The following is a 19,069-nucleotide window of genomic DNA, read 5'->3' on the forward strand; positions in this document are numbered from 1 at the left end:
GACCACTACCTCCAAGGGGAGGTGCCCAGAACTCCTCCAGTGTGTCCCAGACCTCTGCCATCTTGGAAACAGATGTGTTGGGAGCACACTGGACTGCTCTGAGTGGCCAGTGCCAGCAGGTAATGTCAGAGACCCCCTCTGAATAGGCTCTTACCTTTCTTGGTAGCCAATCCTCCTTTCTCGGTAGACAAACCTCCTTTTCTGGCTATTTAGGGTCTCTCCTCTGGGGAATTCTTCAGATAACGAATGCAAGAGCTCACCAGAGTTCCTCTGCACTTCCCTCTTCGACTTCTGCCAAGGATCGACCGCTGACTGCTCCAGGTCGCCTGCAAAACCGCAAAAAAGTAGCAAGACGACTACCAGCAACATTGTAGCGCCTAATCCTGACGGCTTTCTCGACTGTTTCCTGGTGGTGCATGCTCTGGGGGTCACCTGCCTTCACCCTGCACTGGAAGCCAAGAAGAAATCTCCAGTGGGTCAACGGAATCTTCCCCCTGCTAATGCAGACACCAAAAGACTGCATCACCGGACCTCTGGGTCCCCTCTCATCCTGACGAGCATGGTCCCTGGAACACAGGAACTCTATCCAAGTGACTCCCACAGGCCAGTGATCCTTCAGTCCATGTTTGGTGGAGGTAAGTCCTTGCCTTCCCAAGCTAGACTGCAAACCTGTGTACAGCGTGATTTGCAGCTGCTCCGGCTCCTGTGCACTCTTCCAGGATTTCCTTCATGCACAGCCTAGCCTGGGTCCCCAGCACTCCATCCTGCAATGCTCAACCCTCTGAGTTGGCCTCCGGCGTCGTGGGACCCTCCTTTGTGACTCTGAGTCAGCTCCGGTTCACAAATCTTCTAAGTGCCTGTTCGGGTGCTTCTGTGGGTGTTGCCTGCTTCTGTGGGGGCTCTCTGAGTTGCTGAGCGTCTCCTCTGTCTCCTCCTCCAAGGGGCGACATCCTGGTCCTTCCTGGTCCCCAGCAGCACCCAAAACCTCTTCCGCATCCCTTGCAGCTAGCAAGGCTTGTTTGCGATATTTCTGCGTGGGAAGACTTCTGCAACCTTCAGCACGCCAGGGGACATCTTCCATCCAAAAAAGAAGTTCCTAGCTCTCTTCTTTGTTGCAGAATCCTAAGCTTCTTCCATCCAGAGGCAGCTTCCTTGCACCTTCATCCGGGATTTCCTGGGCTCCTGCCCCCCTGGACACTATTGCGATTCTTGGACTTGGTCCTCTTGCCTTGCAGGTCCTCAGGTCCAGGAATCCGTCTTCAGTGCTTTGCTGGTGTTTGTGGTTCTTGCAGAATCCCCCTATCACGACTATTGTGTCCTTTTGGGGTAGTAGGTGTACTTTACACCTACTTTTCGGGGTCTTGGGGTGGGGTATCTTGGACACCCTGATTGTTTTCTTACAGACCCAGCGACCCTCTACAAGCTCCTATAGGTCTGGGGTCCATTTGTGATTCGCATTCCACTTTTGGAGTATATGGTTTGTGTTGCCCCTAGACCTATGTTTGCCTATTGCAACCTATTGTAATTCTACACTGTTTGCATTACTTTTCTGACTCTTACTTACCTGTTTTGGGTTTGTGTACATATGACTTGTGTATATTACTTACCTTCTTACTGAGGGTACTCACTGAGATACTTTTGGCATATTGTCACTAAAATAAAGTACCTTTATTTTTAGTAACTCTGAGTATTGTGTTTTCTTGTGATATAGTGCTATATGATATAAGTGGTATAGTAGGAGCTTTGCATGTCTCCTAGTTCTGCCTAAGCTGCTCTGCCATAGCTACCTTCTATCAGCCTAAGCGGCTAGAAACACCTCTATTCTACTAATAAGGGATAACTGGACCTGGCACAGGGTGTAAGTACCACAAGGTACCCACTATAAGCCAGGCCAGCCTGCTGCAAAGATGATATCAGTACATCCGCTCCTCAATAAGGTAGAAAGACTGAGACCATTGACTGACAGGCTGATGTGCCTCAGGCTCTCGGTCAAAGGTTTCTACCAGTAGAGCCAGCTGAGGCTCTACTATCCGAAACGTGGCGGTTCTCCTGGCACTAAACACTGCTGACCTCCTATATGACATCACTCATGCCATAATTTATGACATCACTCATGACATCATGCAATGAATGTGACAGTTTGGTACATGCTTATCATATTGGAAAGTATTCAGCAAGGTACATCTAGACCTCTTTTTATGTAGCACTTTTATTGCTAATGTGCCTTGCTGACAAATCTCTTGTTGATTGCCCAAAAGAGGATGGATATCAGTAAAAGCTCTGTTTCAGGACAAAGGTTGCACATAGTAGCTCCTCACTCCCCTAAGGACCCATGAGAGTCTGGAGGGAGTGGTCTCTGCATGAGAAGAGGTGAACATGTGTGAAGACCTGGTAATTGCCCACTCGTGCCTAGTTGATTGCCCACAGGAGGTTGGTGACGTACAAAGTGTTCCGTACAGAATAAAGGTGTGGTAGTAGGTACTTCACCACCTAAGGGGCTTTGGGTGTCTAAAGTAGGTGGGTTCTCCCTGGAAGGGTTAGAAACTTTTCCACCTAGGTCTGATTCATTACCCATGAGAGCTCTGCTATCCAGGAAGTGTTTGGAACAAGGCAAAGACTATGCTTAGTAGGAGCTATAACTTAGTAGTAATGAGGCTTGGGTGTCTGCAGGAAGTGGATTCTCCATGTAGAGTTGTTCACAGGGTAAAGGCCGTGGCCACAATGGGCTTGCCCACCAATGTTTGTTTGATTGATGAGGTTGGGTATTCACGAAGAGTTTGGTATGGTTCAACGGCTGTGTGTAGGAGGATATTAGCTCACACAAGGGGGCTTGTGTGTTTGAAGGGTGGTTTATGCTTAACATGATTCTGCACCAATCACTAGTTACTTGCATGATTGAAATGCTGCACTGTTTATAGAGTAATTTGAACAGCAGTAGGATGGTTGATATTATCAGTGATGTCATCAATGATGCCACTGAAAATGTTATGAGTGAGGTAGTGTGTGAGGTCATAATCAGTGCATGGCGGGGGCACAAGTTATAGTTAGATCCCTGAACTATAAATGCGGACTTTCAGTGATTTTTCAGGTTTGAAACATTGTTATCACAAACATTGTTGCCTAACTATAGCGTCTCGTTAAACTTTGGTTTTCTTCAGTGATTTTCTAGATTTTTTTCTATACCTAGCTATAACGCCACTTTAAGTTTGGTTTTCTTCAGTGAATTACTATTTTTTTTATCATGTTAACGTCTTTTTTCCATACCTAACTATAACTTCACTTTAAATACATTTTAGTGAACTTATGTGGTTTGTTTAACGCAAAGCAAGATCTTTTTACCATACCTAACTATAACATCAGTTTAGCCTTCGTTATTTTTCACTGCATATCTAGGTCTTTTTTTAACGTAAGGTAAAACCTAATTTTCAGCTTTAACCATAACAATACTTTTGATTTTAGATTGTATGATGCATTTTCAATAGTGCGCTTTAATATTAAAAGTTACCTTATGATATGCATTTTATTTGATTTCACTTTCTGTGGTCCTGCGGTACCCCCAAGGGCCCTATACCACCAAAGGATGACCCCGGTGGTGTCTCTGTGTGCGTTGTACTTCCTGTTCCGCGCCACACAAGAGTAACACAAGCCTGCCAAAATATTTTTAAAAGGTTGTGTTTAGTATGACAGAGTGTTTTTTTTTATTTAGGTTTCAACCAAGAGCTTTTCTAATTGGGTCAACTAATAAGGGACCCTTGAGTCTTTCTGAGAATTTGCTTTGTTTTGGGTGTCGTAGTCCCACTGCAGTACCGCAGGACCTATGACACACACATGAAAGACTTCTAATTGCTTAAAATCACTGTTTTGCACCATTTAGAGCAAGTTCCCACCATTTTAACCTCATTTTGGATTAGCACCTAGCTGTCAGGGAACCTTGTGTTGTGTCCTCCTGCTCTTTTTGTAGTTTTACAATTGTTTGAGGGAATTCCTCTCTTAAACTGGCATCACCAGGAGAGAGGGATGATCTTGAAGAGGAGAAGGACCCAACTCTACCACTTGTGAAACTATCATTAACCTGGCAGCTTTTTACGACCCCTGAAGGTGAGAAGGAGAATGCTAAAATCGTCACCTGACACATATATGCAAGGATTTATCTTCCAGTGCTAGCAAAAAGTATTCACATGGGATCTCAGGAATGTGGAAACACATGAGGTCTAAGCATCCCACACGCCTACCAAAAGTGGAGGGGCGGGATGATCACACTGAAGCACACACCTCTCTGCCAACACCAACTGCAGCATCAGGAGACAGTGTTCCACCAGATGTCCTCCAGCACCAACCCAAAGCCATCCCAGCGTACCGACGTATGGTGATTATTGTGGAAAGTGGCAGAAAGTGCTGGCCATCGATGATCAAACTACGGCTGCCCAAAACTGGGAGGTGATCCAACACCAGTGCGGCAACATCTTGGTTTTGCCCATCTCCATGTTTTGTTGTCTAGTTTTAAGTTGAATTTCCTTCAAAAATACATACAAACCCATAAAATATAAAACTTCAAAAAATAGTGCTTGTTAGAACCACCTTCCGTTGTTTAAAAATAGAAAAATCTAATATTTGTCGAGTGTCTTTATGTTAAGGTATCATATTAGTCTGCTATAGCAGTCTATTCAAAATATTAAAAGATTAGTCTATCGTTTAAAGTGTAATTTAAACCTAAACATTTATAAGAAAAAACTTACATTTGATTTATAAGATTTAGCTTCATGTTTGCATTTCTTTTTTAACGCAGCCTGTACTCAAAATTCAGACTGGTATTTTAAAAGCAACTTTAACCATTATTTGTGTTGAATTATAAACAAAAGAAATTCAGTGTAGTGCAGTGCACTGCCTTGCATTACGTTGCCTCAGGGGGGTGTTGTATAACCATTCCCATGCATCCACCCATAGAGTTTGATGCAAATACATATCTACAATGACTTATAGAGATGGGCGTGTGCCAGAATTCTGCACCTCCCTGAGGCTTTCTCTTCTGTTTTCCTCTATGCATGTATGCAACATTGTACAGTACTCATACAAAGAAGAAATACCCTCAAAGGATAGATTTTGTGCATGAAAGGACCCTTTCCTGCAGAAAAACTACTGTCACAATAATTCAGACACCCTGGCACAATAGCGCAGGTATGCACATATAGTACAGTTCTGCATCAGGGTGTGGCATTGCATAGTAAGGGATTGGACACCAAATTGGTTTTGGGTGTCTGGAAGGAGTGGGCTGTTCATCAACACTTCTGTACAAAGCGAAGGGTGTGTGCAGTGGGACTTGCCCACCTAATGGGCCTTGGGTATCTGGAGGGAGTGGGCTCTCCATGAAGCTGTGTGTACAAGGTGAACTGTGTGCCTAACAGGTACTTGGCCACCCATTTAGGCTTGAGTGTCTGGAGGGAGTGGCCTCTCCTTAAAGACTTCTGCACTAGGTAAAGGGTGTGCACAGTAGGGCTTGGCACCTAATTGGGCTTGTTTTTGTTTCCCTTAACATTTCTTCACTGGTCTTACGTTAGTTACTCCTGTGTTAGACAGTATGGACTCCCCATTGCTATTGTGAAAGTCTTGTGGGTCCACACCTGGGTCCGTGCTCGCTCCCGTGGAAGTACAACGCGAATGGTTGGATGAAATGTTTTGTGGTCCCTGGAAGAGTCCCTCAAAGACCTCTGCCCGTAACTATAAGGTAGTCAGGGCACTCTTACCCTCTTAAATCTTCTTTTTTTTGTACGTTTCAGGACACCGAAGCTGAGAGCCTGTGTCCTGTAATGGTGGCCGCAAAACCTCTGTTTGGGTAGTGGCCAGCTAATCAAAGTGCGTAGTCCAGCGGGCCCACTCCGGTCCAGTATTACCCAGACTGCTGACATAAAAAAAGCCTCTCTGCCAATCTGAATGCACTATTGTTTTAAGTTGCTGTCCCGTGGGAGTACTGCAAGGCCTCCGTGGGAATCAACCATCCAGCTAACTATTTTATGAACCTTAATTTTGTGATAACGGTTGGACAGATATACACCAAATCACAAAAAGCACTCTTTGTGAGTAAAGATTTACCTTTCTGACTAATTTGTTATAATTCTGTTTAGCCATTTTGTCTGTAGTACTGTCTAAAATTCCTATGGGAAAGTGCATGGGGAAAAGGCCTTTTGGGAATCCTGTCTTTTCTCTGCACCTGCTTGACAAAACACTCCAAAACTTTCCAGGAAGGAGCTGTGTTGGATGAACTTTGTTTTTGAAAGTTTCATGCTGATTCATCAAACGGCACCAAAGTTATTGTAAACCCCTCCCCCCAAAAAAACGCTCCAACTACACAGTGGCAACCAACACTGTATAATATTAAAAATACATTTGCCTGGATCTAAGTAATATATTGCATGTTGGAGAGGTCTTAGAGAGTAAGAAGATTGGTAAATTTAAGAGCTATTTGGGAATCAGCTAAGGACTTTTGAATTGTGTCCATTTAACAGCTAATTTGTATTTGAGCTTGTTATGGTAATTTGGTATGTTAACCAGTTTGGTTACTTTGTTGTGTAAATTATTTTCATCCTAATGTGGTTGTTGCAAGCATCTCAAAACCTCCCTTGTTCCTCATCATGGCAGGGAATCATATCTTGCCTTGGATGAAATTAATAAAATTATTTAAATCATGTTTGATTCCCAGTGGTTAGGAAAATGTTCTTCCCACAAGGAACAACTTCTCCTATTACATAACAATGGTTTGGAAGGGAAGCAAAAGTCTCCTGAAAGCCGTATCTGGGGAGGGGAAAAGTGGTGCAAGGGTTTTTTTTTTAAATCCCTCAAAATGTTGGGAAATATTTTTGATTATGGGATAGAAAGTGGGTTTTTACCATTTTCAAGGAAAAGGCGTATTTTGCTGTTTTGAGGGAAATGTAAAATATGCAAGTTTGGTTTCCTTTGTGTCTCGTTAATTAGGGATCGTCTAGTGCGTTTCACCAATATTTTGCACTTACAGGAACAATTGCTAACACACAGTCCCAACTTCAAGGGAAGTTGAGAGTTAAAGTAAATAAAATGGGCAATAATGACAGTAGTGCATTGTCTAAATGAGAAAGAGTCTAGATGTGAAGAAGGCAGAGGAGCTGCCTCCTTTGGGCCCTTATAGCCAAGAATGTCATACATGGTGTTTCTGAATAAGGGGGTCATTAGGAGTCTGGTGGATGGAAACATCCGTCCGCCAAACTCCCGACGAGGAGACCGCTGCAGTGCAGGCCGTCTCCCCATTGGCCCCATTGCAACTTTCCCACTGGGCTGACTATGGGTCAGCCGAGTGGGAAAGGTGCGGCAGCATTGCTCCCAGCTCATAATTGAGCCGCGGCAATGCTGCCCCACGCAGGGTGCACCAGCATCCTTGAAATATGCACTGTCCGCACAGCAGACAGTGCGCACATCAAGGGTGCTGGGCAGAGGAACCCCTGCACTGCCCCGATCGTGGGCATAGGCGGTGCAGCGGCCCCGCTGTGGACCCCTGCACTTGTTCTCTGCCAGCCTTTTCTTTGTGGTGAAACTGCCCTGAGCCGGCGTCCTCGTGGGAAGGGTTTTTGCACTGGGCTGGCGGGCGGCCTTTTGGCGGTCGCCCGCCAGCCCAGTGCAAAAGCCAAAATACCCTCAGCGGTCTTGCGACCGCGGAGCGGTATTTTGGAGGGGGGAAGTCTGGCGGGCGGCCTCCGCCGCCCGCCAGACTTAGAATGACCCCCTATTTGTTTTGTTTTATTCCCAAAATGAGATCGACAAATGGTTTGTTGTGCTAACATCCATATTTTCCCAATTTTCAGAACAACCAGAGTTGTAAGCAAAAATAATATTTTTACCACAGCTTTTGCATTTTTCTTAGTGGTACTAAATGTTTCCTATTTTTATGATTTTAAACTACTTAGAGTTTGCGGTGGAAACAGGTATAAAATCCAGGAGTGAACCCATAAAGTTATACATTTCTCAAAACTAGATGTGATTCCAAATTCTGAAAAAGGTCCTTTGTTTAAATTGCTCATAGTTTACTGTATTTAAAATAAATTAGGAATAATGTAATAAAAAGTAGCTGACATTATTTTCATCTCTAATGTTTTTCCTAGATGGATGATTTGCGGTGAGTAGCACAGTGCTACATCCGTCCGACCCTCCGGTTATGGGCAGAGTTAGCGTTTGTCCGATACAAAGGAGCCAGGAACTGAGTTGCAGCTTATTATGATTTTTAATTTTGTAAGGACTATGCTTTCTATGATAAAATGTAGTGAATGAAAAATGTGTATGAGAGAACCTTATGCATTTTTCAAATGTGCCCAGGGTACTGAGTTTAGGAATAGTGATGTATACTTTCCTGTAATTCAGAATGTATTCTGCAAAATGTGTTCTTTATTGCACACTGGCTTGCATTTAGAACCCCAAAATGAAGAGAAATTCCTTTGATAACAACAAATGTTAAACTATTCTGTGTTCCCACACTTCGCTCATTAAAAATAGTACTCTACTTGTGTGGGTGGGCCTAGCACCTGTGATAAGATAGATCCCAAAACACAGCATAGAAACATCAAATTTCTGTAGTTAAATTTAACTAATTTTGCTGATGTGGGTGGCAGTGCTATTTGGGCCCTGGCTTAGCTGTCACCCAGGGAAACCTATTAAACCCAGACATTTCTGAAAATGAAATACCTAGGGGGAGTCTAGGATTGTGTAAGTTGTGTGTTCCCTCTTCTCCCTACATTTTCCTACCCAGAATGCCCTGCAAATTTCAATGTTTGGCTAAAATAATGCATTTTTGTCTGACATTTCTGTGAGGTGAGGTTCTGGAATCTGCAAAACAAAATACCTACCATCCTGTGTTCCCACACCTGGGAATGTAGAAAATGCAACGTTTATGTCCTCAGCCTACCAGATTTAATGCGGAGGATGCAAACATCACATACTCTACATTACTGTGGTCATAGGCTACTATAAGAATAGATGGCTGTAATAAAGATCCCCTTTCTACTGAATGAATGGTTAAAATTAGTATATTATTCAGAGGCAGGGTAACTGTGGGTAATGTGTATATTCATGATATGGCTTGAGTTGTGACAATGTGAGGGCTGTAACGAATCTGATCAGAGAAGGAACTCAAAAATCTAGTGGATACATGAATGATAGAGGCAAATAGTTGCCTTTGTGGCTTGCCCCTGTGATCCTGGTGATCAAACTGGGTGGAGACTCGATGATGCGTGTCTATTTGAGACATCTTAACATATAAGTATGAGTTGATCATCATCTCTTACCAAACATTACTGAGATGATTAATGTGGCTGGAGGTACCAGCATTTTAGCATTCTAAAACTCTCATCTGTATACCAAAGAGTGGAGCTCAATCCAGACTATGCACCTTTTGTGATGACTATGGGAAATTCAATTTGCTTCTTTTTTAATTATGTTAGCTTCGGGACGTGCTGTGTTTCTAGACTTCTCTTGATAAAAATGCTGCCCCTAAGTGTGGCTGGACTTCATGCTTGTCATAGTATTGGACCAAAACTGTAACCTCAGAAAGACCAAATTGACATTACATTTACTTCACCCAGCCCAGGTTTTCACCAGTTCCTTTTGTGGGAGATATGCCCATCCTGTTTTTATAGGAAGAAGTGTAGAAACACAGATTCTAGAACTTTTTCCTCCAGGAAATGCGAGGAAAGGCTGTGATTTTAGCCAGTTTGATATTTGCAGGGCATCCTGGGAACAAAAAAGTGTTGGGATACATGTAAATTCCCATCACCGTGGACTCTCCCTGGTGTCTAGTGTTCATAAATGTCTAGGGTTAGTAGGTTTCTTTGGGTATCATTTGACTGTTAACCAAAATACTGCAGCTACCTACATTTCCAGAATGATTGAAATTCCAAGAAAAAACTTGTTTTTTCCATGTTGCATTTTGTAGCTCTTCTTGTAGTGGGTGATAGACCCTCCCACACAAGTGTGGTACCATTTTTATCCTGATACTGGAGTTGTGATCCTGCTGACTCTTTCAGCAGTTTTCAACACTATCAGTCAGAGACTTGAGAGCAAAGCTGTCCTATCTTGAAGAGAACTAAGATAAAGGTTTTTCTGTCCAAACAGCAAAAACAGTTGAGTTTCCCCTCTTTCTTATCCTCAGCAAACCTCTTAAATGTGACATATCTCAGGGCCTGGTGATTTCACGGTTATTTTTTAATCTTCACCTTTAGCTGAAGGTAACAGTAATATTTCATCAAATGATTATTTTGTCATGAATGGTGCTGACACCCAAAGTATAATTATAATGCCCCTGCTTTTCCCTTGTCTACTGAATATTGCATTGTACCTTCATGAAGATATTAATGCTCACTGACTTAGTGGTTCCTCCTACCTGCAGAATATAAGCTAGTACTTGTGTGTTTACCTCAAGCATATCGGCTAACGGTACTTGATGATATTTCTCATGCCTTTGGCTCCAGCTCTCTGTTTTCCTCCAGGATATCACCTTGTGCCTTGATGGTGATGCTAATACCCACTGTGTCGACAGTCCTCTTCTGCTGCCAAGATGTCACTTACCAGGTGACTATGAAGCAGTTAAAAGGGAACCCATTCTAAACAGTACAAAGGCCTCAGTCAAAAGGGCAGCAAGCACATCCTGACCCAAAATACAATAATCGTCAATTTCTGATTGATGAACTCAGAGCTCTTGCCTTTACCATCTGCACCTCTTCTGTAATGCCTTCCTGAAACTGGCTATTCAGCACAAACGTGCCATGTAGCTTTTAGATAATCTTGATTATGGGTGCAGGCTAAACATTGGATGCCAAGAGGGTATACTCCGTTGCCTTCAAAGAGCAAACACTGAAGCAGTTTGCCTGCTCTGTAGCCTTTAGCAGCACAAACAAGTTGTAATTTACATTCATAACCTCCACTGGATACCAGATTGAAAAACTCACTTTAGTGGTTCATTTCTTGTAGACTAAGAATTTCATGACATAAACCTTTCTCCTTTCCAATCCCAATCACTATTTATTCTTCTCACAGTTCTCTGAACCATCAAGACTGATGCAGGTTTTAGATGTGCCGTATCCCCTGATGCACCATTATGGAGTTCTCTCCATCCAGACGTCTGCAATCTGCAGTCTAGAAAGCCTTTGTGAACCCATTTGCCCCAAAAATTTACAGCACCCTTTAGGTTGTGTGGTATATTACAAGTCCATTTCTTCATCACAGTAGATCCGACAGGAGGAAAAGGAGAGGATGAAGGGAATATCTGTTGCTGAGGATCTGTTTCATGTATTATCAGTATGGGGTAGCACTTAACAACATCTCACCTCAGTGCTAATTTTGGAGGACAAGACTGCTTTGCCGTTCATTGAAGAGCACTGAACCAAGACGGTGTGAGCTTCCTTCACCTTGCCTTTGGTCAACAGCCACCTCGGAGACTCAGGAAGCCACCTGTGTGGGATGAGAGTAGATTGAAGCCTAAGTCAAGTGTGTACACATATATCTAATTTCAGATCTCAGGACAAGAAAGAGGAGAGAAGGACCAGAAGAAATATCGAAGGCGAGATAGCACAGCGTCACCCACCGTATGCTGATAATCATCAAAATACAGGGAGATGTTGCTGCAAATAGAAGCCAGCGCCAGTCCCGGATCAGGTAGGCCAGTAGGGATAGGAGCATGTTCCCGAAGCTCCAGCATAGGCTGCTTAGGCAACCAGCCAAGGTGCGGTGCTTTGTATCCATCCACTCCACACCTGCGAGACAAGATGCAAGGATCAAATGTTGATTGTTGCCTGTTGCCTTTTTAACATAAGGTCTTGGGATTCCATCTTAGGGATACTTCACCTCCCTCCTCCGACCATCGCTGTGTATTGTGGGACATTTATCTCTTCATTGCTTCTCTTAGACCCCAATCTCTCGGCAGGGTGAGGTTAAAAGCAGCACATAGTAGCTGGGGAGTTTCCATTGGAGCATTTATCAATCAATCAAGCAGGGATTTTTAAAGCGCGGCTACCCACCCGTGAGGGTCTCAACGCGTTTTGTGAGCCCACACCAGGCTCTATAAGCATAATTTACAAGGGTTTGGCGCAGGTCAACGCCACGTGGATTCTTGCTGCGCTACCCTGCGTCAAGAGAAAAGGGTAGGAATGTGCTGTATCTGCAACATACGGCGCATTCCTGTCCTTTCTCCCTGCTCTGGTGCACAATTAGCTGACATGCACCAACACAAGAACTCTTGTACCATAGTGCAAGGGTGCCCGAGTTGTAGGGATGCTTATTTGTTGTGCAGGAAGAGACACATTCCTGCACAAAAACAATCAATGGAGGTGTTTTTATCCTTCTATGTGTGCTGCAGAATGCAGTACACATAGAAAGAGTACAAAAATGAAGAGACATAGGGGGTCATTCTGACCCTGGCGGTAATTACCGCCATGGCGGAGGTCGGCGGTAGCACCGCCAACAGGCTGGCGGTGCACCGCTGGGCATTCTGACCGCGGCGGTTCAGCCGCGGCCAGAAACGGAAAGTCGGCGGTGTCCCGCCGACTTTCCGCTGCCCTTGAGAATCCTCCATGGCGGCGGAGCGCGGATTCTAACACCCCCTACCGCCATCCAGTTCCTGGCGGTTCTCCCGCCGGGAACAGGATGGCGGTAGGGGGTGCCGTGGGGCCCCTGGGGGCCCCTGCAGTGCCCATGCCAATGGCATGGGCACTGCAAGGGCCCCCGTAAGAGGGCCCCAAAAAGAATTTCAGTGTCTGCCTAGCAGACACTGAAATTTGCGACGGGTGCAACTGCACCCGTCGCACCTTCCCACACCGCCGGCTCAATTCTGAGCCGGCGTCCTCGTGGGAAGGGTGTTTCCCGCTGGGCTGGCGGGCGGACTTTCGGCGGTCGCCCGCCAGCCCAGTGGGAAAGCCAGAATGACCGCCGCAGTCTTTTGACCGCGGAGCGGTCTTTCGGCGGGAACCGCGTGGCGGGCGGCGACCGCCGTCCGCCGCGGTCAGAATGACCCCATAGTGTAAGGAAATGCCTCCTTGGCATGGTTACCCCCTCACTTTTTGCCTTTGCTGATGCCAAGTTATGATTTGAAAGTGTGCTGAGGCCTGCTAATCAGGCCCCAGCACCAGTGTTCTTTCCCTAACCTGTACTTTTGTTTCCACAATTGGCACACCCTGGCATCCAGGTAAGTCCCTTGTAACTGGTACCCCTGGTACCAAGGGCCCTGATGCCAGGGAAGGTCTCTAAGGGCTGCAGCATGTCTTATGCCACCCTGGGGACCCCTCACTCAGCACAGACACACTGCTTGCCAGCTTGTGTGTGCTAGTGGGGATAAAATGACTGAGTCGACATGGCACTCCCCTCAGGGTGCCATGCCAACCTCACACTGCCTATAGGTATAGATAAGTCACCCCTCTATCAGGCCTTACAGCCCTAAGGCAGGGTGCACTATACCATAGGTGAGGGCATAAGTGTATGAGCACTATGCCCCTACAGTGTCTAAACAAAACCTTAGACATTGTAAGTGCAGGGTAGCCATAAGAGTATATGGTCTGGGAGTCTGTCATGCACAAACTCCACAGCACCATAATGGCTACACTGAAAACTGTGAAGTTTGGTATCAAACTTCTCAGCACAATAAATGCACACTGATGCCAGTGTACATTTTATTGTAACATACACCCCAGAGGGCATCTTAGAGATGCCCCCTGAAACCTTAACCGACTACCAGTGTGGGCTGACTAGTTTTAGCAGTCTGCCACACACCAGACATGTTGCTGGCCACATGGGGAGAGTGCCTTTGGCACTCTGTGGCTAGTAACAAAGCCTGTATTGGGTGGAGGTGCTTCTCACTTCCCCCTGCAGGAACTGTAACACCTGGCGGTGAGCCTCAAAGGCTCAGCCCCTTTGTTACAGCACCCCAGGGCACTCCAGCTAGTGGAGTTGCCCGCCCCCTCCAGCCACGGCCCCACTTTTGGCGGCAAGGCCGGAGGAGATAATGAGAAAAACAAGGAGGAGTCACTGGCCAGTCAGGACAGCCCCTAAGGTGTCCTGAGCTGAGGTGACTCTGACTTTTAGAAATCCTTCATCTTGCAGATGGAGGATTCCCCAATAGGGATAGGGATGTGCCCCCCTTCCCTCAGGGAGGAGGCACAAAGAGGGTGTAGCCACCCTCAGGGCTAGTAGCCATTGGCTACTAACCCCCCAGACCTAAACACACCCCTAAATCGAGTATTTGGGGGCTCCCAGAACACAGCAAAATAGATTCCTGCAACCTAACACGAAGAGCTGAAATACCTGCAGAGAAGACGGAGACACCAACTGCTTTGGCCCCAGCTCTACTGGCCTGTCTCCCCACTTCTAAAGAACTGCTACAGCGATGCGTTCCACAGGGTCCAGCGACCTCTGAAGCCTCAGAGAACTACCCTGCATCTAAAAGGACCAAGAACTCCCGAGGACAGTGGCTCTGCTCCAAGAAAGAAGCATCTTTGCAACAAAGAAGCAACTTTGAAAGAACACACGTTTCCCGCCGGAAGCGTGAGACTTTGCACTCTGCACCCGACGCCCCCGGCTCGACTTGTGGAGAACAAACACTACAGGGAGGACTTCCTGGCGACTGCGAGCCCGTGAGTAGCCAGAGTTGACCCCCCTGAGCCCCCACAGCGACGCCTGCAGAGGGAATCCAGAGGCTCCCCCTGACCGCGACTGCCTGCTTCAAAGACCCGACGCCTGGTAAGGACACTGCATCCGCAGCCCCCAGGACCTGAAGGATCCGACCTCCAGTGCAGGAGCGACCCCCAGGTGGCCCTCTCCCTTGCCCAGGTGGTGGCTACCCCGAGGAGCCCCCCCCCCCTTGCCTGCCTGCATCGCTGAAGAGACCCCTTGGTCTCCCATTGAACTCCATTGCAAACCCGACGCCTGTTTGCACACTGCACCAAGCCGCCCCCGTGCCGCTGAGGGTGTACTTTTTGTGCTGACTTGTGTCCCCCCCGGCGCCCTACAAAACCCCCCTAGTCTGCCCTCCGAAGACGTGGGTACTTACCTGCTGGCAGATTGGAACCGGGGCACCCCCTTCTCCATTGAAGCCTATGCGTTTTGGGCACCACTTTGACCTCTGCACCTGACCGGCCCTGAGCTGCTGGTGTGGTAACTTTGGGGTTGCTCTGAACCCCCCACGGTGGGCTACCTTGGACCCAACTTTGAACCCTGTAGGTAGTTTACTTACCTGCAAAACTAAAAAACACTTACCTCCCCCCAGGAACTGTTGAAAATTGCAGTGTCTAGTTTTAAAATAGCTTATTGCCATTTGTGTGTAAACTATATATGCTATTTTGCTAATTCAAAGTTCCTAAAGTTCCTAAGTGAAATACCTTTCATTTAAAGTATTGTTTGTCAATCTTGAACCTGTGGTTCTTAAAATAAACTAAGTAAATATATTTTTCTATATAAAAACGTATTGGCCTGGAATTGTCTTTGAGTGTGTGTGCCTCATTTATTGCCTGTATGTGTACAACAAATGCTTAACACTACCCTTTGATAAGCCTACTGCTCGACCACACTACCACAAAATAGAGCATTAGAAGCATCTCTTTTTGCCACTATTTTAGCTCTAAGGGGAACCCTTGGACTCTGTGCATGCTATTTCTTACTTTGAAATAATACATACAGAGCCAACTTCCTACACATAGGGCCTGATTACAACTTGGGAGGAGGGTGTTAATCCGTCCCAAATGTGACGGATATACCACCTGCTATCTTACGAGTCCATTATATCCTATGGAACTCGTAATACAGTGGGCAGGATATCCGCCACATTTGGGGCGGATTAACACCCTCCTCCAAAGTTGTAATCAGGCCCATAATGTTATTTCTCCTTGTTGTGCCTCCCTTACTCCTCCCCCGGGAAGGCGTTTGCTTTTGACACATTCCCAGGTTTACACCTTGTTGTAAATCTGGGAATGTGTCAAATGCCATGGGTGTTACGTGGGAACACCCACCATAATGCCCATGGCACACCTCCCTATCACAGTATGAGCAACACAGCTACTTGTATTTCCAGTCTTGGGCACCCATTAGGCAATCTGAACAATTGTGGGATTTATAATCTTGAATAAATTGGACCAACTGCACCCTTGAATCTGAAGACAATGATTTGTACCAAAAAACATCTGCAACAGGACCCTGGTGGCCCGCCACAGTGAAACAAGTTGGTAACCCCAGTCCTGCAAGCACTCTAGCATTAGACCAAGGCACTCCATTTTGTGCATGGATCCAGCAATAAGAAGCAGAAGAGAGAACAGATATCCAGACAAAGTATCTGTTTGGTAGCCCCCATAGGAGTCAGAAAATTAAAATCTGAATTTAATAATTACTCTGGGCAGTTTGAAGCGAATAATGAAGCAGTACAGGACCACTAGTCACAGCCATGTAAATGTCCCTACCTCATGCTACTTTGAGCCCAAAACAATATGAAACCATCGTAAGATATTCACACTATGTTGACACAGCTGCACATGGAGAGCATCTGACAAGCTAGGACCCAGGATGGACATGTGGGCCTTTTAGGAGAGACACACAAGTGTTGCATTCTAGAAATTGATCCAACCATGATGACCAGTAGTTGGGCTTCTATGGCAATTTGTCCTCCTTCAGCCAATACCTCTCAAACAAACCTCATAAGAAGGATTCAACACTATGGTGGTGTTTGGGTGCAGCAATATACTACCCACTGAAAGGGAATGTATCTGGCTAGACATGTAAGAGAACCCCTGCAGGGACAAGAAGAGATATGTGTTGTACGGTCGTGGCACTACACAGGCTGAAAAGTGATAGGGTTACTTTATTAAAGTGTGATAAGGTGGCAGAGGACATCTTGAGCTAAGAACTGATGAAAATGGATACAATAAAAGACAAACACCAGACGTGCCCACAGCAATACTGCTGCACACACAAAGCAATCCTCCGCCGTCTGGGGTTCGTTTCAATTGACTGGTCTCCTCTTCTTAGAAGTGGCATCATGATTGTGAGGGGAAGACTAGACACATCATTCATTCATTCAAAGTGGACCACCCCTATTCACCCCCTTGGTAGCTTGACACAAGCAGTCAGGCTTATCTTAAAGGCAATCTGTAAAGTATTTGTACCAACACACACAGTAATACAGTGGAAACACTACAAAAGGGACACAACACCAGTTTAGAAAAATAGCCAGTATTCATCTAAATCAAACAAGACCAAAATGACAAAAATCCAACGTACACAAGCAAAGTTATGACTTTTTAAATTAAAAATCTTAATCTATAGAAATCAATGGATGTGTTGTTTTTACACAAAGTACCTATTTTGCATAAAAAATAAAGCTGCACGGGCGAGCTGTTGCGGGATACAAACTTGGAAGAGTTAGCGATGCGTCAATTCCTTACTCGCAAGTAAGGCTGTGCATTGTTTCTTCTCCGATTGGGTAGGCAATGCATCGTTTTCTCTCCTGCAGAAGAGCGATGCGTCAATTTCCGGACGGGCAACGTCAGGTCCGCACAGGTTCACTGTGGTTTTGATGCCCAGCGACAATGCGTGAGAAATTCTGGAGCACAGTAGTGAAGAGTTACGCTGTGTGGGTGATGTGTTGATCTTGGCAGCCACACATGGGTGTTGGGTCAATTTCCCAGCTGCGATGTGTAGGAAAGTAGCCTCTTTCTAGCTTGGTTACCCCCACTTTTTGGCCTGTTTATCAGTGTGTTTGACTGTGTCTACTAGGAACCTGCTAACCAGGACCCCAGTAATTATGCTCTCTCCCTTAAATGTGGTTGTTACTTACTATTAACACAGTATTTCACCCACAATTGGCCTACTGGTGCCCCCTTATAAGTCCCTAGTGTGTGGTACCTAGGTATCCAAGGCATTGGGGTTTTAAGGGGATCCCTATGGGCTGCATCATATATTGTGCCACCCATAGGGAGCCCATGCAAAGGCTTCTGTGAGACTGCCATTGCAGCCTGCATGAAAAGGTGCAAGCACCCTTTCACTACCATTTACACTGTACCAGGTCACTTATAAGTCACCTCTACAGCAGGGCCTCCAGCCCTGAGGGGAGGGTGAAATGTACCTGTGTGTGAGGGCACCCCTGCACTAGCAGAGATGCCCCCACGACCTCCAGGACTATTTTCCTAGACTTTGTGAGAGCAGGGACACCATTTTAAGCACGTACTGGACATAGGTCACTACCTATGTCCAGCTACATAATGGTAACTCCAAACATAGGCATGTTTGGTATTAAACATGTTGGAATCGTACCCCAAGGCTTTTGCAAGCATTGGTTGTATGATTCCATGCACTCCGAGGGCTCCTTAGAGGACCCCCAGTATTGCTATTCCAGCCTTCTGATGTTTTCCAGCCAGCCCCAGCTGCTGCCACATCACAGACAGGTTTCTGCCTTCCTGTTGTGTGAAAAGTTTGAGCCCAAGAAGGCAGAACAAAGGATTTCCTTTGGGAGAGGGGGGTTTCACCCTCTCCCTTTGGAAATAGGTGTTACAGACTTGGGAGGGGTAGCCTCCCCAGGCCACTGGAAATGCTTTGAAGGGCACATTTGCATAAACCAGTCTACACTGGTTTAGGGACCCCTCCAGTCCCTGCTCTGGGGCAAAAATGGACAAAGGAAAGGGGAGTGACCACTCTCCTGCCCATCACCACCCCAGGAGTGGTGCTCAGAGCTCCTCCAGAGGTTTCTGGGTTTTGCCATTGTGGATTTAGGGTTGGCAGGGAACTCTGGGAACATCTGAGTGGCCAGTGCCAGCAGGTGATGTCAGAGCCCTCCCCTGATAGGTGCTCACCTGGTTAGGTGACTAATCCCCCTTTCAGGGCTACTTAGGGTCTCTCCTTTGGGCGGTTCTTCAGATTCAGATTGCAAGACTCCAGCAGAAATCCTCTGCCTCCTCCACTTTGACTTCTCACTGATGAAACTGCATCTGGACCCTCCAGGAACTCTACAAGCTGTAACAAATAAGCAAGATACCTTCTGCAACATTGTATCTTCAGCTCCTGCCATCAAATGCAACTGTTTCCCAGTTGT

The 19,069-nt window shown here is 46.0% G+C and overlaps 1 protein-coding gene across 1 annotated transcript in view; it reads right to left on the bottom strand.

The window, feature by feature from the left end:
• The window catches only part of LOC138296891 (solute carrier family 22 member 7-like), a 297,169-nt gene that overhangs the window by 106,087 nt on the left and 172,013 nt on the right, over window positions 1-19,069 (bottom strand). Inside the window, exons 5-6 of the mRNA XM_069236387.1 lie at window positions 11,594-11,762; window positions 11,337-11,460 (exon numbers count right to left, since the gene is read on the bottom strand). Coding sequence (XP_069092488.1) covers window positions 11,337-11,460; window positions 11,594-11,762 — 293 coding nt within the window. The remainder of the gene's footprint in view (window positions 1-11,336; window positions 11,461-11,593; window positions 11,763-19,069) is intronic.

This window comes from Pleurodeles waltl, chromosome 5 (assembly GCF_031143425.1).
Source record: "Pleurodeles waltl isolate 20211129_DDA chromosome 5, aPleWal1.hap1.20221129, whole genome shotgun sequence".
In the NCBI taxonomy this organism is placed as follows: domain Eukaryota; kingdom Metazoa; phylum Chordata; class Amphibia; order Caudata; family Salamandridae; genus Pleurodeles; species Pleurodeles waltl.